Below are 18,214 nucleotides of genomic sequence, written 5' to 3'. Positions count from 1 at the left end.
ATGTTTTGGGTGTACTATTCCTTTAAATGTATATATGCAGGTTATTTACCGGTAGGTGGCAGTAGGCACCTTTTTAATGTTTTGGAGAGAAGAAGTAATAAAAATGGCTGCGCTCTTACGAGGCGTGAGACTTCTGTTCCCAATAGAAGAATCCGTATTTCTTTCTTCAAGGAGCGATATTATTGTTGATCCGAAGCGCTTTGTTCGCGGCCTGAGGAGGAAACCTGTCAAGGTGCTGAGTTTTGAGGACCAAGCGGCTAAAGCTCCCAAACAGCCGCTGCCTTCTCGGCCTGATGCTCTGGCAGCGAAGCAGGAGGTGAAAGGAAACAGTCCTGCAGCTCCAACGAGGCATCCTGACAGGACTGACCCTGCTAACACCAGGAGTGAAACCGCAAAGCATCCCCATTTCACCATCACTGCGGACCAGGTAGAAGGACTGCGCTACGAGAGAGCCTTTCCTGGAGATAAGAGATTATCGTGAGTAAAACGGGCAGCGGAAAGTTGTGCTCAATGTGTCTATTTCTAATTTTTTTTTTTTATTATAGAAAGTATTCTAAAACGTCAATGGTGTAAATATCGGTAAGCAGAGACTGCAGTTGCTTAGCGACCCCCTTACACTTTTGTGGTTTAGGATTTCTCTTTGCAGATGTAATGGTGCCAAAAATTCTTTTATACCTACACAATGGATGATTGCCTGACCGGGCTGTATTTATACCCCAACAATGCTTAGATTTCTACATAATGGTGACAGTGGTTCTTTTAATTACTATGTTAATAACTGTGTATAGTTCATTAGACGGTTGGTAATAAATACACTCATATAATATGTTTCAAAACACAATAAAGATCTTAAAAGAACGATGTATTTGAGCATTTTATTCTTTACACTCCCGCTTGGAATTATGGGTAATCCAGAACGTAGATTAAAACCACAGCCGTTATGTGTAAGCGACGATCGATACCAATAAGAAGTACTTAAGCGGATTCCAGAAAAGAAAAAGCAAAGAAGAGCTGCTGGAAGGAGCTCTCAGATAATGTTGCTTAAGGGCCTACGCCATTGCAAAAGGTGTTTATACAAGCTGATTTTACATAGCTGTCATACTGACCTTTTTGAAGTTGTTATTCTATTGAACAGCTTAATAATTGTTTGCACATTTATCTAGATTAAAAGCACAAAGTTGTTTTTAATGTAACTGTATATGACAGACGGAAAAAAAATAAAATCAAATACCATGGTAAGAATTTAGAGAACGTAGGCTTTCATTATTTTTACTATCAACTTATCCTCCTAATAATAATAATCCAAGTAACAGCATGACTCTACCACCGCCATGTTTTTGTGTAGGGGTGTTGTGTTTAGGTGATGTAGATTATTGTAGTTTTTTTGCCTTCCCTATCTCCATCTGTCATGATTAACAACAAACCAGCTCTATTTGAACTCCACTCTACAACTCTATGCTGCTTTTGTTACATAAAATCCAACTAGAGTACTTTACAGGTGTGATTATAATGTACAATTTAAAAACTCTTCAGTGGTATAAGTAATGGTAAAGGATATAGATTTAGTTTTCAATGCACCATGAAATAAACTCAATAAAAGTCATCTCTAAATACATTTTTTTATTATTGTATGAATTACCTGTTTGTATGTTCATGTTTGTGAATCAGGGTTTCCACGGGTCATTAAAAATAATTAAAAGTCATTAAATTATTATATTTTAAATTAGGGCCTTAATTGGCATGAAATGATTAAATGTGATTATCATGGCATTTAAAAATGCTTTAGTTAAAAAAAAAAATAGTTCATAGTTAATCAGAAAACAACATCTTAGAGTTGCCAAGTTACTAACATTTCAAACTTATTATACATATCCAGAAAAATATCTACACTCAATACTATTTTTTGCATATCATGGGGATGAAAAAACGGCAAATAATTAACGGCATAATATAATAAAGAACGCACCGTTTTCAGTTTTGACACGGAAGATTCTTTCTTAAAAGAATCAGAGATTTTATTAGTTTAAAAAATGTGTTCAATTAAATGTAAAATAACCCAAATATAACACAATTTAATAAAAATATTTTAGGTAGTGTGAGTTATTATTCTTCAAATGCACAAATAATCCAGAAATCTAAAATAAATATCTACATTTGTGTTAAGTATAGATACCATGTCAAATTAGCATTTTATCTGGAAACAGTGTTTGAGTCTCAATACCTCTGACAGCCCTACAGCCTCGTTCAGACGCAGATTATCGAATTTAAACTAGAGTAATCATTCCTGCTTTTAAGATTCATCCTGAAAGACTAGATTTCATTCATTTAAAAATAAAATCATGCCAGGTGACCATTCTGCTCATGTCTGTCAAATCATACCTAAATTATGCCTTATTATTTATGTTTTTAAGTAAATCACTATTAAAGTCACATTATGGCCAGATTATGTTATTTTGACCTCTAATCTGAGGTCTGAAAACCAAAATGATTTCCATGCATGTCGGGTGGATTTTGATCAACCAGAATAGATGTTAGGGACGTGTCTATGATAATTGATATATTAGGTGTTTCTGAACAGACTAGGATTATAAACAAAGAGGATTCATTTGCTTATCTACGTACTGCTGTTCTGCAGGAGGTTAGTCAGCGTTGCCCGATCCAGGACATTTCGGGAGCACCAGGGGAAAATCCTCCTGGAGGGCAGGCGTTTGATTTGTGATGCTTTGGAGGCCGGCGCTCGCCCACAGACCGTCTTCTTCAGCTCTCTGGATCGGCTCCGGGAGCTGCCACTGGACAAGCTGAGGGGGGCATCAATTGTCAAAGTCAAGTTTGAGGATATTAAGATCTGGTCGGATGTTGTGGCTCCACAGGGAGTGATCGGTAAGGATCAGATATTTAGTAATCAAGTACAGATAATTAAGTGTTTTTTAAGTAGATTTTGTTGGTGTTCTGCAGCTATATTTTCCCGGCCTGATCCTTCACGGCTGAACTATTTACAAAGAGGTCAGTCGATGCCGTTGTCCCTGATATGTGACAATGTCCGTGATCCTGGGAATCTGGGGACCATGCTGCGATGTGCTGCAGCAGCTGGCTGCCATGACGTCCTTCTTAGCAAAGGTAACTGCTGACAGTGGAAGGTTTGAATCTAGAGAATGAACTTTAACTTTGAAATCTTCTTTTTAGACCATTATAATATTATGACTAAAAAGACTCACCCTAACGTAATAGAAAAATGCCACAGACTATAGGAAGATTGATGGATAGACGGGTTTATATGGATCACTAATTTGATAGTTTTTAAACTTTAAATAATTTTCCATAATTATTACATTGTTTTTTTTCTATTTAGGGAAACTGATTGTTTTATTTATCAACAGGTTGCGTTGATGCTTGGGAGCCTAAAGTCCTTCGTGCTGCCATGGGCGCCCATTTCCGACTCCCTATTTTTCACAACCTGGACTGGGATGAGATAAAAAACCATTTCTCTAACGCTGTGGCTGTGCACGTGGCTGACAGTTCTTGCGGTCATCAACTAAGAGGAAACAAAGAGGATGATAGGACTCCACGGCTCTCCAAACCAGGAGATTATGGTTGGATCAGCTCATCATCTAACAGGAAAAAGATGAAGTACGAGGAATACCATTCAGATTCAGGTTCAGAGTCAGAAGACGAGGAGATTTCCCTCCCCAGACTGGAACCCAAGGTCTACTTCGAGAGCTGGGCTCAGAGTCCCGCTGCTCTGGTGATTGGTGGAGAGACACATGGTCTGAGTACAGAGGCGGTCCAGTTGGCGGAGAAAACCAATGGTTATAGAGTCTTTATTCCTGTTGTTCCAGGAGTGGACAGCTTGAACTCAGCCATGGCTGCTAGTATCCTTTTGTTTGAGGGCAGGAGGCAGCTGCTAAAGCTCCTGCAGACATCTGGGAAGAAGAGACTGGAGTCTAAGGCAGAGAGAAAGCTCTCATAATTGTTCAAGGTGGAACTAAATGTATAATGTTTGGTAATTCTCTGCAATAAACTGATGAATTTCACCTAAAATGTGGAACATCTTGTCTTATCTGTAAAAATAATCTTAGTAGTTGAGAGCCAAGCTTAGGCTTTTTTCTTAAGATTGGAAATAACTTCCATAATAAATCCATTTAGAGCAATTCTTTGGTGCCAAATCTAATAAGAAATTGTAGGGTGATAAAATAACAAAAGGTAAAACTCTCCTTTATATTTAATGCACAATATTTTGGGGATTTGTTTTGTCAATTTTTGTTTCAATGTTTTGGATTTTTGTTTTTCTTATGTCCATGTACTGGACAGTAGAAACACTCAATGCTTTGCAGCAACTCCCTTTGCATGTTTTAATTATTTATTAAAAGTAAATAAAGGCCTTGCTTAAAGAAAACTAAGCTTTTGTACTAATCTATCTTTGTACTACACTCATATTTATCATTTTTCAGCACAGTGCAGCATAGTTGGGACTAATCCAGTTACATCATATCTTAATAAAATCCTGCTGCTACAGAAGTGTTTTGTTTTAATTTCTTTCTGTCATTCTGGAACAGAAGCAGCTAGTGCTCCTTTACTTTGAAAACTTAAGTTGCTAAATATATAATGTGGATTTACCAAATAGTTGTAAAAACAACTTTTTTTTAACAACTTTTCATGTTTTTTTTCTTAATTAACTAGAAAGGCTAAGAATCTCACCTACTTGTGTTTAAAACATCAGATTCTGTTTTCTGTTCAATATCAAAGGCTTCTTCTCTGGAACCAGATTTTATGTCCTATAAAACCATTTGTTCTGTTTTTAATAATTCCTGAACAAACTTTTTTTTCTTTATTGTAGGATTTTGAAAATATTAAATATTTAACATTTTATTTCAAATATTTTAGTATTTGACCAGACAATCCAATCCTGACTTTATGTATTTTTAATATTAAATATTAAATTATATTTGAACATTTCATTGGTTGAATCTATATCAGGGCCATCCGCTTTTTTCCTCATATTGCTGTTAACACTGCATTTGTATTCTGTAGTTTTTGGGTCAGGACAATTAGTCATTAAACCAGTCATTTATACTTAAGGCAGTGGGGGCAGATCCCCAGTCATACTGGAAAAAGGAAATCAGAGGTCATGCCTCCCAAAATCATCACTGACTGAATCTATGATAGTTGGGATTATCTCCCCCTTTTTTCTTTTGAGTCTATATTTTTAAATGAGACTGAAAAAAAGTCTACTATTTTAAAATAGGACTTTGGGTCTTTGAAGAACAGTATAGTATTTATTCTCCCAGCCCATTCATGCTTTTAGTGGCATCTCTGGTCTAGGACTTTGTTAACAGGCAGTAGTCCATGTCCTGGATATATCCTCCTCTGGTGGCTCTTGAAACACCTTTTTCCTTCCACCTAACTTTCCATTGATATGCTTAAATAGACCACTCTAAATAGTCAGCAGTCTTCACTCTGATCACAGACCATAACATCCCTGTATTTTTCCTTTGTCTGTGTATATATATATATATATATATATATATATATATATATATATATATATATATATATATATATATATACATATCAAAATACAAAAAAAAAAATAAAATAAATGTGCATTTAGTGGGTTTCATCAGCTTTAAGTCATAAGATTTCACCAAGATGCCTTCTGTGGGAAAATTGAGAGGTTTTCCATTTCAGTTTAGTGACTTCTGATGACCTGCAGGTTCAGCTCCTTCACTACAATAATTGCTAGTTTCTGTCTCTATTAATTTGAAGCATTGCGCTGCAGGTTTCGTTTTATTCAGACCAACGTTTTGTTTTTCAGGAATGATGACTGATAAGCGTCAATTAATCATCTGTATTGTTTACCTGAGATTTGCAGCACAACATTTTTCATTTTTACTCACTATACAACCGTGCTGCTTTCTCTTTCTTTAAATCAGTTAGAAACTTTAAATATGAACAGTTGATTTGTCTTCATCTGTAAAACCTTCTAATTTAAAGACTCTGTACTTTATGTTGTAAGTTCAAGTTCCTTTAAACATTTGGAACAATACCTGGTTCACGTCTTGTAACATAAAATAAGAAAATCCAGGACAGAACTTTGTTCTTGCCAGTGAGTTTTTAATGTGTTAGAGAAGTCATGGCTGAAGTAACAGAGAATAACAGTTTATACATTTGACGCTTCTCAAAAAGGCCTCTTTTTGGAGGCTGCAGCACATCCTGTCCTTTTTTTTTCTTTCCTTCAGTGGACCTTCACAGAAAATCCTCAAAATGACCTTGAGATGAAATCAGCACTAACAACTGGTGACACGCCGCAGTCAGCCGGCAGTCTGTTCCAAGCAGGCTGCGTACTGTTTAATGTCTGAGCACCCATCATGGCTTTTTAAATAGGTCTACAGCTACATCCAACTGCCCGCTGATATGCGGATGGATTACTGCACAGCTGCATTGCATTCTTTCTCAGCGTCATTCAGAAACCTAAAGGAACACAAATCTGCAGTGAAAACAGAAAGCAAAGCATCAGCTTTAATAAGTAGGTCCATTGTGTGATCCTCAGGTTGTCTATACAAATCAGAAATGCCATTATGTGTATAAAAAAAACAAAAAACAAATACAGAATCTCCTCATATATTACTGTATGGACTATGCAAGGCACCACGGGAGAAAGAGAGGACTCCATGAAATAGGAAAATGTTTTTTAAGATGTTAAAATGCCAGTAGGAAGGAGACATTTTGTAAATTTAACAGTCAGGAGGGGAGGTGAATGAAAGCACGAATAGACAGAGAGGCGTGTGAGCAGATCAGGGATGGGTGACAGTCTTTTTATTTTTTTATTATTATTATTTTTTTTTTTTAGCATGTCCATTTCCTGCTCTAAGCCTCTTTAGATGGGTTCCGGTTTGAGCTTTTCAGCCAGGAACTCGTTAACAAATTGCTCCACGACGGCCGGCGTGATCTCCTCCACGTCTCGGACGTACTTGGCACGAGCAGACATGTCCAGGATGGTGAGCAGCGGGGCGGCCTCCGGGAGGTTGGTGTAATCCCGCAGCGAGTCGCTCATGTCGTCCTGCAGAGGAAGAGAGGATTACATAATGCAACAGACTTGCAGACACCTGGAAGGAAAAAAACTGTTGAAGGCTTTTTAGAAATTTTCTGCTTGAAAGAAAAAAAGAGGGATGTTATGAGATCAAAGCTGTCAACACAAATACAGATAAGCTCTTTTGCTTTAGTACCATGGCTTTTAATAGTAGCTTAAAAACAATATTTAGAACTAAATGTGAAATATAATAACACATACCAGTCTTAGAAGCTTTAGTGGTTTTGATAAAAAAAATATTTTAATTGAATTTTTATTTCAGAATGACATTTAAAGAGGAAATATGTTTTTAGAGCCAGTTTTTATCTAATTAGCTTGGAAATCAGTCATTCTAAAATGATTCTTTTACATCAAATAATAGCCTATAGAGAATAATCCAGGCTTTGTCTTTATGAATCGCTTTTTCTTTTCTTTCTCATGTCAGATATTTAACAAAACATAATATGTTGTGTTTTTTTTTTTTTTAAAGTCATGGAATTATGGCAACAAAAACTGACTTTTACTCTGCTAGATTTAGGGCAAAATGGCTCTTTGCATATAAAAGGTTGCAGACCCCTGACCAAGGGGGTTCCTAACTGACTAATGCTCTGAAAAACTAATCTGCTTCACGTAAAAATCTGTCGATGTTTAAAGTATTTAGATGGGATGAAAAAGACCTCGGTTTATATTAGAACAACATTACTCAGCCTAATAATAACTATATAATGAATTATGCCAAGTTAAAGTATTTTATTTTACAAATAAGCCGAAACATACTCTCTATGCAGTGAATCAACTCTATGCCAAACAATTAAACATCCAAGTTAAGTTGGAAAAGCAAACATGTTCAAAAGCCAGTCTTTTCTATTCAGTCCATGTCAAGGGTTTTTAAGGGAAATCTTAAATTTTGCTCACTTTTTTCATTTCGACTTCATCTTTTTATTAATTATTTACATAAAATTCTTGTTTGCTGCATTAAATTTGTAACGATGTGGTGAGAAAATTTGTGTCTTCTCATTCTCCCCAACCACGTATAGATGTTATAAAAGAGCTCCAGATAAATTAGACCCCCAGAGCACATAAAGAGAAACACTTTATATTAACAATTTATTCATAACTCCACATTTGAATGTTTTAGTCCCTGAATTTGACTGTAACTCGGGAATTCAGACAAGATTACAGACGTACTTGAAAATAACAATCAGAAGGACTACCTTTGAAGCGGATCGCTTTGAATAAAGAAGCTGAACAGCAGCATCTTTATCTGAAATATTTTATATTCTGCCTTATAAAATAAGTAGCTTTACTACTGCACACTCCTTAGGAGTGAATTGTAGATCTCCCCTCTGGTTTCCATCTGCCCACAAAGACCTAAGAGTTTCTGGTAAACATACTGATGTGTTGAAGGACCCAAAGTTACCATATGGGAGTCCTGCGTCATCCCTTTTTCTCCCTCAGGATCACCTTAATTATAGACTTTAAAAAAATCTCCATGCTGAAAATATACAGGATTTACCAAGGTCCTATTACACAATATCCTGAAGTCTAAATGCCTTTCAGATTAATGTTCAACTGAGCATCTTTTGCAAATTTGTTTGACATAAAGTCCCCAAACCCAAAAGGTTAGGAAAAATAGTAATGCATATTAAAATTTCAATGGAGTTAGTGTTGAAGATTGTTTTGGTTTAAGTTCTCCCTTTAGGAAGTCAAAAGAACAGCAGTAGCCCTTAGAGATGTCATTTTATTCCAACTGAATAAGGCAGCAGCTTTAAATCAAGTTTTAGTTCCATTAATCAGAGAAGATCAGAAAAAAGGAAAAAATAATCCATTCAATTTTTTAGTTGGAAGAGCATCAACATTCTGCAATGGTGTCTGCATACAGTTCACTTTAATGAAATGCCTAGAACTATAATATATCCGCATTATTTAGATGGAAGGCAGAAATCTGATTACACCATCAGGGCTGTGGATCGAAATACTGCCGTCCTGAAAAAGAGTTAAGCTTCACCGTGGATCTAATAAAGAATGGGTATTTCCTCCTCATGACCTGATTTACCCTAAAGATGAAAAAGAAAATAAATCAGTTTCATGTGTGAAAGATTGGGTTCTGAAGTTACACACAGAGACCAGAAGGGGGCACTGTTACAAAGAGCTGATCCTCAGAATCCTTCCCTGTGAGGCTGAAGTTACTAATTTATGAGCAGTTTTCAGTTTATTATTGACTTTCTCTTCAGTAAGGCAGCTTCAGATGCACCCACTGCTCCATTTAACTCTTAGTTCACCCTTCCTCAAGTAATCAACTCGTTTCAGTTCTGTTATCAGAAAATCCTCAACTATTCCAGCTAAACAGATCAAAGCAGGCAATCAGCTCAGACCTTTTTGTTGAATATCTTCACTGTGCTGCTACCTAAAAAGGATAAGTATGCCAGGATAAAGCTGCTGACCTCTGCTTTGTAAAAACTTTCTTACTCTGAATGGAGCTGGTTTTATTGCACTGCAAATCACAGAACGGCGACCACTTAATGCTCACAGATGGAAGCCGTCACTGAAGACAGCATTGTTCCCCAGTGAAATACGACTATATCCTCCTAATACAAATAAAACCCGCTCCCTTTCAGGCCCTCTTGCAGCCACATGAAGCATGGATGACGGATCATACAGGCGAGCGGCATGAAGAAACCACATTCTGCATCTGAAGCTCTTCCAGCCTCTCTGACGTGAGAAGATCTAATCTCCACGTCAGCGTTGGCCTCCATGGGAAATCATGCATCTTTCTTTTGTTTGGTTACCCTGCATGTGTAAACTGCTTCTCCTGAGTTGTGGCCTTTCCAGAGACCCCCCCCCCCCCCCGCTGCAACTCTACAGCTCATACTATAAATAAAAAAAGACAAAAGGCCTCTCTGCTGCTGCTGGCTGCACTCACAGCTGTGATGTGGCTCAGCATGTGTTCACCGAGCCACAACAGGATTATTCTGACCACTGACGAGCTGTGGCGTTACACACATGATGGCCACCTCATAAAACCTCTGCTGACGGTTAGAGAATAAAAAAAATACTGGATGGCATCCATCTTATGCAACTTTACTATGCAAAGAGACAGCATTTACTATCCTGATGGGTCATTTTCCCTGTTACAAAAAACACATTTTCACAGTTAAAGCTGCACATCGGTGGCGGTTCTAGACCACGTTTACTGGGGGGGCAGCCTTTGTTAGTGGGGGCACAGAAAAGCATGAAACAAAAGACAGGGTAGTAGTTTATTATTTAAAATATGCACTTAAAAAAGCAACAGAACGAAAGAGCTTCTTGTAGCTTTGCACTTAATGGAGGGAAATTTCCATGTCATTTAAGTTGATTAACATTTTATGTTGTTCAAGATGAACATTTTTTATTTTCAGCTTGAAAATTTACATTTTATTTTACCTAAAATAACAACAAATATCCCTTACAATTGGGAAAAGATGCATCTAATTAGTAAATATCTAATAAAAGCTAAAATAAAGACTTTCTTTGGAATATTAGGTCAATGTGTATGCATGGAGACTATTAAAAAAATATTCAAATAGCATTTACACTAGTAGATGAAAACATTGATTCTATGACTGAAACTATCAATCATTTTTAAGGCAAAATTAAAAAACATGAAACATGAAAATGTGAGCTACCAGTCACCAAGTCTGTTCCAGCCGATACCATCATTAGGATTTATAATAATAATAATAAGTATTATCATCATTATTATGTCTTCATTGCAGGGGCACTGGCACCTGCTGGCCCCCAAGCTGCACATAATACAAAAATCCTAATCTCAAGAAAGAAAAGTTTTGTTTGTTTAATACCTTCTTTGTTGTAACACTGCCATTAAAAGTTAGACAGTTTATTTCCCCTTTTAATGGCTCCACATTAATTTAGAAAATACATTTTCGGTATTGAGAGGCAGACATGAGTTTGTGGGCTTTGCTCTAAAACAGCCAAATCCTTTTGTCAAAGTTTTTACTCCGTAACAGACTTTTTTAAAATACTGGATGGTTGATGTACTGGTAGCTCTGGTAATGGGCCGAAGGCTCCGCAGGAACAGTCTGACCAAGCTGGTGACCAGCGTTAGGAGGAACCTCCTAACCCTACTGTGGGATGGTGTCCCATTGTTTTTCCAGATTTTTATGCAAATAAACCATTTGTGTTTTTGTTCCACTGCCAAAAACCACACAACCAAACTCACCCGACAAGTGTTCAGTGGGGTTTAGCGGAGGGCTGCATTAAGACCAAACCATTCCCTGGACAGATTGTCCTCTAACTATATAAACATGCATAAGAACTGATGCGGACCATGATTAAAAGCTGCATCCATTCTAACAAACCAAATTAGCTCTGCTTATTCTTGATTAGTCAAATATCAAGACAGAATTAGAAGGAAAACAATCTTCTCTAAAGAAAGTCTAAAAGATATCCATTAGCATGATAGGTGCATGGAAGCTTTCTGGGCACCATGACCTAAAAATATGTTGTTTTTTTTGTTTAAAACCAGCGGTAATGAAAAGGGAGCAGATTCAATCAAAAAGACTAAACATGCAAACTATCCACCTTACTGTTTCATTATTTTTACTAGAACAAGTCTTGATCAATGTCTAATTTTGGCTTTTTTTCATTCGACCATAAGCAAACCCACAACTATTCATCAGAGCCAAAAAAAAAAAAGACGAGATATAATAATAGTGCACTAATGTGAGGGGTGTTTCTTTTTAAAATTAAAAATATTCCTGATCATTCACTCCTTTATTTCTTTCTGAAGAAGCATTAGCATACTATCTTGTTTCTGAGACAGAACCCCAGCAGCTGGCTTGGCAACAAACCTGCTGAAAAGCAGGGCAAACCCAGGCCTGAGTGAAGGACTCTGGGCTCAAATCCATATGGCTCCATTCATTGCTTGGAGCTAGGACTTATATCTGACTGAGAACCCCATCTAGGAATCAAACCTGCTGATTTTAATCACCAGTTGAGCCACAGCTGGGAAAATAAACCTACAAAGCCCAACGCACAAGCTCCTCAATCCCTAGGAGCTCCAGAAAAACAATGTAAAGACAGATGCAATGAGGAAAACCCTTATCTATCCAACAAAATCCTAAGACCCTTCTGCATGGTCATGTAGGTGAGGCGTTGGTTTTATAATTTAACTTGTTTAACTTCTTTGTAGTCAAAGAGCTTTTTGTGTTAAATCTTAAATGCTTGGAAATGGGAAACAAAACAGGTCCGCATCAACCTGCTGAAATCAGCATCATAAGAGCACGTCTATTTTGTTTCATTAAAAAATAAAATCAAAAATGTTTACTGTCATTTGAAATCCTTTTTAATATCCTGCTCGGTGCGTTTCATCTCACCTCTCCGGCAACAAAAAACAACAGTGGTGTCTCCTCCTCCTTAGCTTTATACTTGGCCAAGAGCTTCTCTGCTATTGGCTGAATCAGTTCCTTGGCTGGCTCCAGCTCCCCTTCTTCTTCAGCATCTAAAAGATCATAAAAAAAAGAGTCATTTCATGCAAGCATGAGGGAAAATAACTGATCAGTGAAAGTAGAGACAACAGAGGAGGATCAATGAATACTGCAAGTCAGTATGCAGAGGTGGTCCTTGTCTCTTTCTCCAGTGTAGTTTGACTCAGAGACACACCAGGGGGCTCTCACATTTCAGGGGTCATCATTGTCCATCCGTCTTCATTCCTTGGTTTTATAAAGTAATCAAATCTGGTTCAAATTCCAGTAACAAAAAAAAAAAAAAAAAACTAAAAACAAAAAAAAGCAGCGACAGGATTTCCACAGTCTAAAATTCAGTGTTCTTAATTCTTAACACTTATTCACAGACCCTGAAAATTGTATGAATTCTAATGGAATTTTCTGCAACCAACCAACAAAAACTATAGTTTGATTGAAAAGTTAAAAGATAACTATGACGGATATATAAATAAATGTATCAATAACTCCTATAATCATCTTTTTTCAGTGATTAGAGCTGCAGGATCTTCAGGGTTCGTCTCTAACAGTATAAAATATTTACCCAGAATCACGTTTTGCATTAGTGAAAAATACAGAATTAATGCATCACTTAAAGACATAGCTCTACTTTGTGTAGGTCTATCACAGAAAAGTCCCTTCATGCCATCAGAGCTCCAACTACTTACCCACAAACAGGACGAGGCAAGGTCCCTCATGGAGCTGCACAGCGTTGGCCTCGCTCAGGTCCAGCACAGGTCGGGGGTGCCACGGGAAGAGCCGGCACTCCGGGTCATTCAGCACCTCCACGCGGCCCTGCCGTGTGATGACGTGACCGTCCGCGTCCAGCAGAATCAGCGTGGGAATACCTGGATGGGTGGACAGAGGAAATCAGAGTGACATTAGAGGGAGGGGGAGGAAATGGGCAGGAGTGTGGGTCATTTCCGTCCATTATCGCTTGGCCAGGCAGACGTTTCCCTTCTCCCACTGAGATTTTATTTATCTGGAAATTTCTTGCCCTCCGTTTCCACTTTAATACATTTTATTGGAAATACGTTTGCTTTAAACTCTCATCTTCCCCTTTCTTTGCAAAAACTAATCAGAAACAGACACTATTAGCCAGCAAAGGGTGAATGAGTCAGAGTTACACATGTGGACTAAGGTTTGCAGAAGTGGAGGCGGTCATGGACTGCAGACATTTTATCGCATGGTGGGGGGGCTGTAGACTCGTCCTTTTGGGCATTCCTAACATTCCTTGCTGGACAGAGCTACAGCCGGTTCCTCTGCAGCACAGAGGAGGGAATCAGTGGAGAAACAGAGGAGAGACGCTTCACTTCTGCAGCCGGGGAGCCGGTTAACTCAATAACCAGTCCGCATTCCTCAGGCTTCAGGACAAATCTGTATTCGACACAATAAGCTGCCCAATCCTGTAACAAGGTTTCCCTTTCCAGCATTCCCCAGCATGGGAGCAAGATATGTTTGTTATTGAAAACTGCATTACAACCCAACCGATATGGTTCCCAGACCAAGACATCAATTAAACAAAAAAAAGTAAAAATGAACCAAAATAATAACAGAGCAGCATTAGTCACTGAAGATTCAGCTTCTATCTGATATGAACTGTTATAAACAAGCGGTATGAAAGAAAAGCTATATTTACTTCTAACTTTAAGACCTATATGCTGAAAATTTAAATACCTTGGATCCCGTAAAGTCTGTTGAGTCGAGATCTCCGAGCCTCGTCTGAATATGGAATGGCCAACCATGGCATCTCACTGAAATACTGCTTAAAGGACTCCTCTGACCTGATTGACAATAAAAAGTAAAACACAGACAAAGCCCTTTTATTAGCTCTGTTACTCGGTAAGGAAGCTCAAACAGACGCATAAATCAGACAAACAGAAAATCGAGTGGAGCTCACCTGTCAGCGCTGACGAAGACGATCTCAAATTTGTGACCCGACTCTTTGATGATCCGATAGGATTCCACCAGTACCCGGGTCAAACTGCGGCATGGCGGGCACTGAGAGACGGACGACAGGACATTATTTGGTTTATTATAGATTCACTGAAGTCAAACCAATTTATTTTTTTTTCAGGTGTGAGGAAAAAAAAAGATTTTCTAAATCATAGATGAGATTTCAACATTTGTTTCATTACTTGCCTTTAAAGAGGTTAAAAAATTTATTAATTTGCCCTGTTTGGGTGTTACCGGTAAATGAAGTATGTACTAGCCAATAGAATGCCATTTTTTCTGTTTGTTAAACTACTGAATGCTAACCTGTTAAAAATGCTGCTGGATCTCACATCATTTTCAACAGCTGGTCACAAATCTATAGGCTATTCGAAAGAAAAAAAGCTGTCATATATGGATGCACTGTAGATACTGTATATATCCCATGCACCTTTTTCTTCCTTTGGCACCTTTTTCTTCCTTTGGCACCTTTTTCTTCTACTTTTGAATATTTAGCTGATGTGACGAGTAAATTTCTCAACTGTGAGATCAAGAAAGTCAATCAAGCAATCAAACAGTCCTAACACTTCTTGTATTGTGCATTTACTTCCTAATAGTAATTGAGTACCAAAGTACCAGAGTTAAAACTTAGAACTAGGGCTGAAACAATTAATTGGATTAATCAATAATTGAAATGATTGCCAACTAATTTAGTAATCAATTAATCGGTATATAGAGACTCTAAACATGCCATCAGCTGACAGCAAACCATTTAGAGGAGAAATTATACCAAAATTGTAAAAATAAATCTAAACATTTTGCATTTAAGTTAAAAAACTTTTTCATGTCAATATGCTCTATCAAGAGTTTTAGTCTCACCTGGTTTCATTTCTTAAAAAGTCTTATTTAAGGAACCTAATGATAGCCAATTATTAATCAATTAACTGAAAAAATTGTTGACAGATTAATCGATTTGCAAAATAATCGTTAGTTGTAGCCCTACTTAGAATTTTTGTTTTGGATTCACAGTAGTGTGGTTTTCAAACATTTGTTTTCCATTTTCAGTTATTCCTAACAGTTACTCAATTTAGGAAAACATTAAAAGCTATTTCTATACTTTTCCATCTTACTGGATGACTCTCCTATGAGTTTATCACCAAACACCTTTCCACCAACTGATAATTCTCTCTTGTTTTGTATCCAAAAACACAGGCCAGCTGCTAATCCTGATGCATTACTGCAGATCAGGGAACTGTTTGCTCTGCTGTGTGGGTTTGGAGCTCCTAGTCTAACCAGGAGGAGGAGGGGGAGCGCTGGTACGGCTGGCGTTAGGATGACATAAGAGTGTCACGACCGCAGGAAGGAAAACAGACCAGCCTAAAATCTCAGCCGTTCCCATGCTCTGTTCTTCATTTGCGCCACCTCTTTCTGAACACTCTGTGAAACCAAACATTTATACCCAAAGCCATTCAGGAAATGATTATTGTAAAGTTATGCTGTTGTTACATATAAGGACAAAGTATTGGGATTAAGAGGTGAATATTTAAAAGTGGCACAGAAAAAGAAAAGGTGATAGAAGGATGAACTGCAGCAGAACAATCTCAAATCATTCATTTGTTGTTAAGTGGCTACATTGGAAAAGTGCTGAAGCTCTTCTTTTTTGTCTTTGTCAAACAAAGACAAAAAAATCTCTGAGCAGAGTAAAAAAATAAAAGTCCATTCTCAGGTGTTGGCACGTCTAGTTTCATTAAATGACTTTAATAACAGTTTTGCGCCAGTACCAAGAAGGAATTTAGCATTGTGCCATTTTGTGACTAAGCTGGGTTCCAGTTTGTAATGTGTTTGGGATGAGAGCCAGCACACTGGGGCGTCACCGCTCTGGATATGCCTGTCTAAGGCTGCGGCTCTGGCAGCTGTTGTGCTGACTAGCTTTAGGAGACGAGTGCTGCATCTCATCAGTAACGGATCATCACCGAGCTGTGACCCTTGGCTGCTATCAGCAGGTCCAGAAAACAGAAAGACTAAAGCTTAGAGCCACTGAGGTGTGGTGACAGATCCAGAGGTGATTAAAGGACCCACTGAATGCTATTGATGTAAACAGACAAACACAATACAGACGCCCCTATCTGGTCTGACCTCTTATCTCCACAGTTTTCAGAGTTTAGAGGTTTGGAAAGTTCAAACCTGGCTCTGCTTTGTCCTCTCTCCTCACTCACCCAGTGTGCTGAGAAATACACTCCCACGTAGTGTCCCTCCAGAGAGCTGCAGTCTGTTGTCTGCCTGTTGTTCCTGAGCAGAGGCCCCGCCACCACCTCTGCAAAGGGCTTTGGCCCCCAGGGGAACTCTAGGCCTGTGAGGGGGAGGAAACATGGGAAGAGATTAAGGCTAAATTCATAGTTTAAGACATACAGGTTTAACAGAAGGCAGGTAGAACTGAGAGTAAAAAACAAAGAACAAATGAAAAAATGTCTAACGGGTTGCTGAAGCTGGGATTCAATCCAAGTTAAAAACCTCCTTTAAAAAGGGTTTTCTACATCCTTTCGTTTTAATATCAAACTGCAGTGTTTAAATTAAGTCTTTTTTATTCTACAGAGGCCACAAATGGCTGCTGTATTCACAATTATAACTCACACATATTTCTTTTTAAGAACTTTTTTAATTTTGTTGAACTTAATTGATAAATTTATATAGCCTACAGCTTTTACAAACCCATAATCTTAACATTTTTTCTAAACAGTTTTAAATTCCTTAAAAAAAGGCCTTAAAAAAACTCCCACTAGTAACAAAAAACACATAAAAAATATGATGGCAACAATATAACAAAAAGGTAAGAAATCATGCTTGAACTACTTAAATTGTTTAAATTAATTGTTTAAAGGTGATTATTACTAAATCTTACTATGAGTGTAATTATCTAAATAAACTGGAAATGAGTCCTTTAGTTAAATTTACAGATTTTCTTAAAATAAGGAGAATGTAGAATTTTATGTAGAAGGAATTAGCTGGAGAGGAAAAATTAAGGCTCTAGTGTTTAACCTAAAAAAGTGAATGCACCACATATCTGGCAACACTCTTCATTGTGAAAGTTTTTACCGAAGAACAAAAAAAAAAAACTAGAAGTTTGTCATTTTTCTAATCACTGCTATGTTCAAAATAAAGTAAGAGGAGGACTAGAAGGAGTAAAAGGCTATTAAAAATACTCTAGAATGACCATATCTAAAGATATTCCATTAGAAGATCCCATTAGAATACATTTAGTGAAGCAAATGTTTCAAATCCATATTACACATAGAAATACACATTATAAATACATACATATAATTGATGTCTAAGAATACAGACAGAGCCTCTAATAGAGGCCAATGCTTTGCTTTAAACCAGATGCTATAAATATATCTATCTATCTACCTACCTACCTACCTACCTACCTACCTACCTACCTACCTACCTACCTACCTACCTACCTACCTACCTACGGGCAAAAAAGTATTTAGTCAGCCACCAATAGTGCAAGTTCTTAAACCAGATGCTATAAATATATCTATCTATCTACCTACCTACCTACCTACCTACCTACCTACCTACCTACCTACCTACCTACCTACCTACCTACCTACCTACCTACCTACCTACCTACCTACCTACCTACCTACCTACCTACCTACAGTGGGGCAAAAAAGTATTTAGTCAGCCACCAATAGTGCAAGTTCTTAAA

The 18,214-nt window shown here is 37.6% G+C and overlaps 2 protein-coding genes across 3 annotated transcripts in view; one reads left to right on the top strand and one right to left on the bottom strand.

Moving 5' to 3' along the window:
- Positions 1-77: 77 nt before the first annotated feature.
- Positions 78-4,038, top strand: mrm3a (mitochondrial rRNA methyltransferase 3a). Its single transcript, XM_038303287.1, has 4 exons — positions 78-477; positions 2,636-2,880; positions 2,956-3,117; positions 3,378-4,038. The coding sequence occupies exons 1-4, from the start codon at positions 104-106 to the stop codon at positions 3,965-3,967; spliced, it is 1,371 nt and encodes a 456-aa protein (XP_038159215.1). The 5' UTR covers positions 78-103; the 3' UTR covers positions 3,968-4,038.
- Positions 4,039-6,090: 2,052 nt separating this feature from the next.
- The window catches only part of nxn (nucleoredoxin), an 81,229-nt gene continuing 69,105 nt past the window's right edge, over positions 6,091-18,214 (bottom strand). For both annotated transcript variants that reach the window (XM_038303387.1, XM_038303388.1), the window contains 6 exons: positions 16,716-16,849; positions 14,468-14,568; positions 14,245-14,351; positions 13,236-13,415; positions 12,442-12,566; positions 6,091-7,057 (listed from right to left, as the gene is read on the bottom strand). In XM_038303387.1, the coding sequence (XP_038159315.1) occupies positions 6,875-7,057; positions 12,442-12,566; positions 13,236-13,415; positions 14,245-14,351; positions 14,468-14,568; positions 16,716-16,849 (830 nt within the window). In that variant the 3' untranslated portion in view covers positions 6,091-6,874. The remainder of the gene's footprint in view (positions 7,058-12,441; positions 12,567-13,235; positions 13,416-14,244; positions 14,352-14,467; positions 14,569-16,715; positions 16,850-18,214) is intronic.

This window comes from Cyprinodon tularosa, unplaced genomic scaffold, assembly GCF_016077235.1.
Source record: "Cyprinodon tularosa strain WSP-4 unplaced genomic scaffold, ASM1607723v1 ctg51, whole genome shotgun sequence".
Taxonomy (NCBI): Eukaryota; Metazoa; Chordata; class Actinopteri; order Cyprinodontiformes; family Cyprinodontidae; genus Cyprinodon; species Cyprinodon tularosa.
The sequence above is the reverse complement of the archived record's forward strand: the minus strand, read 5'-3'. Positions and strand labels throughout refer to the sequence as shown.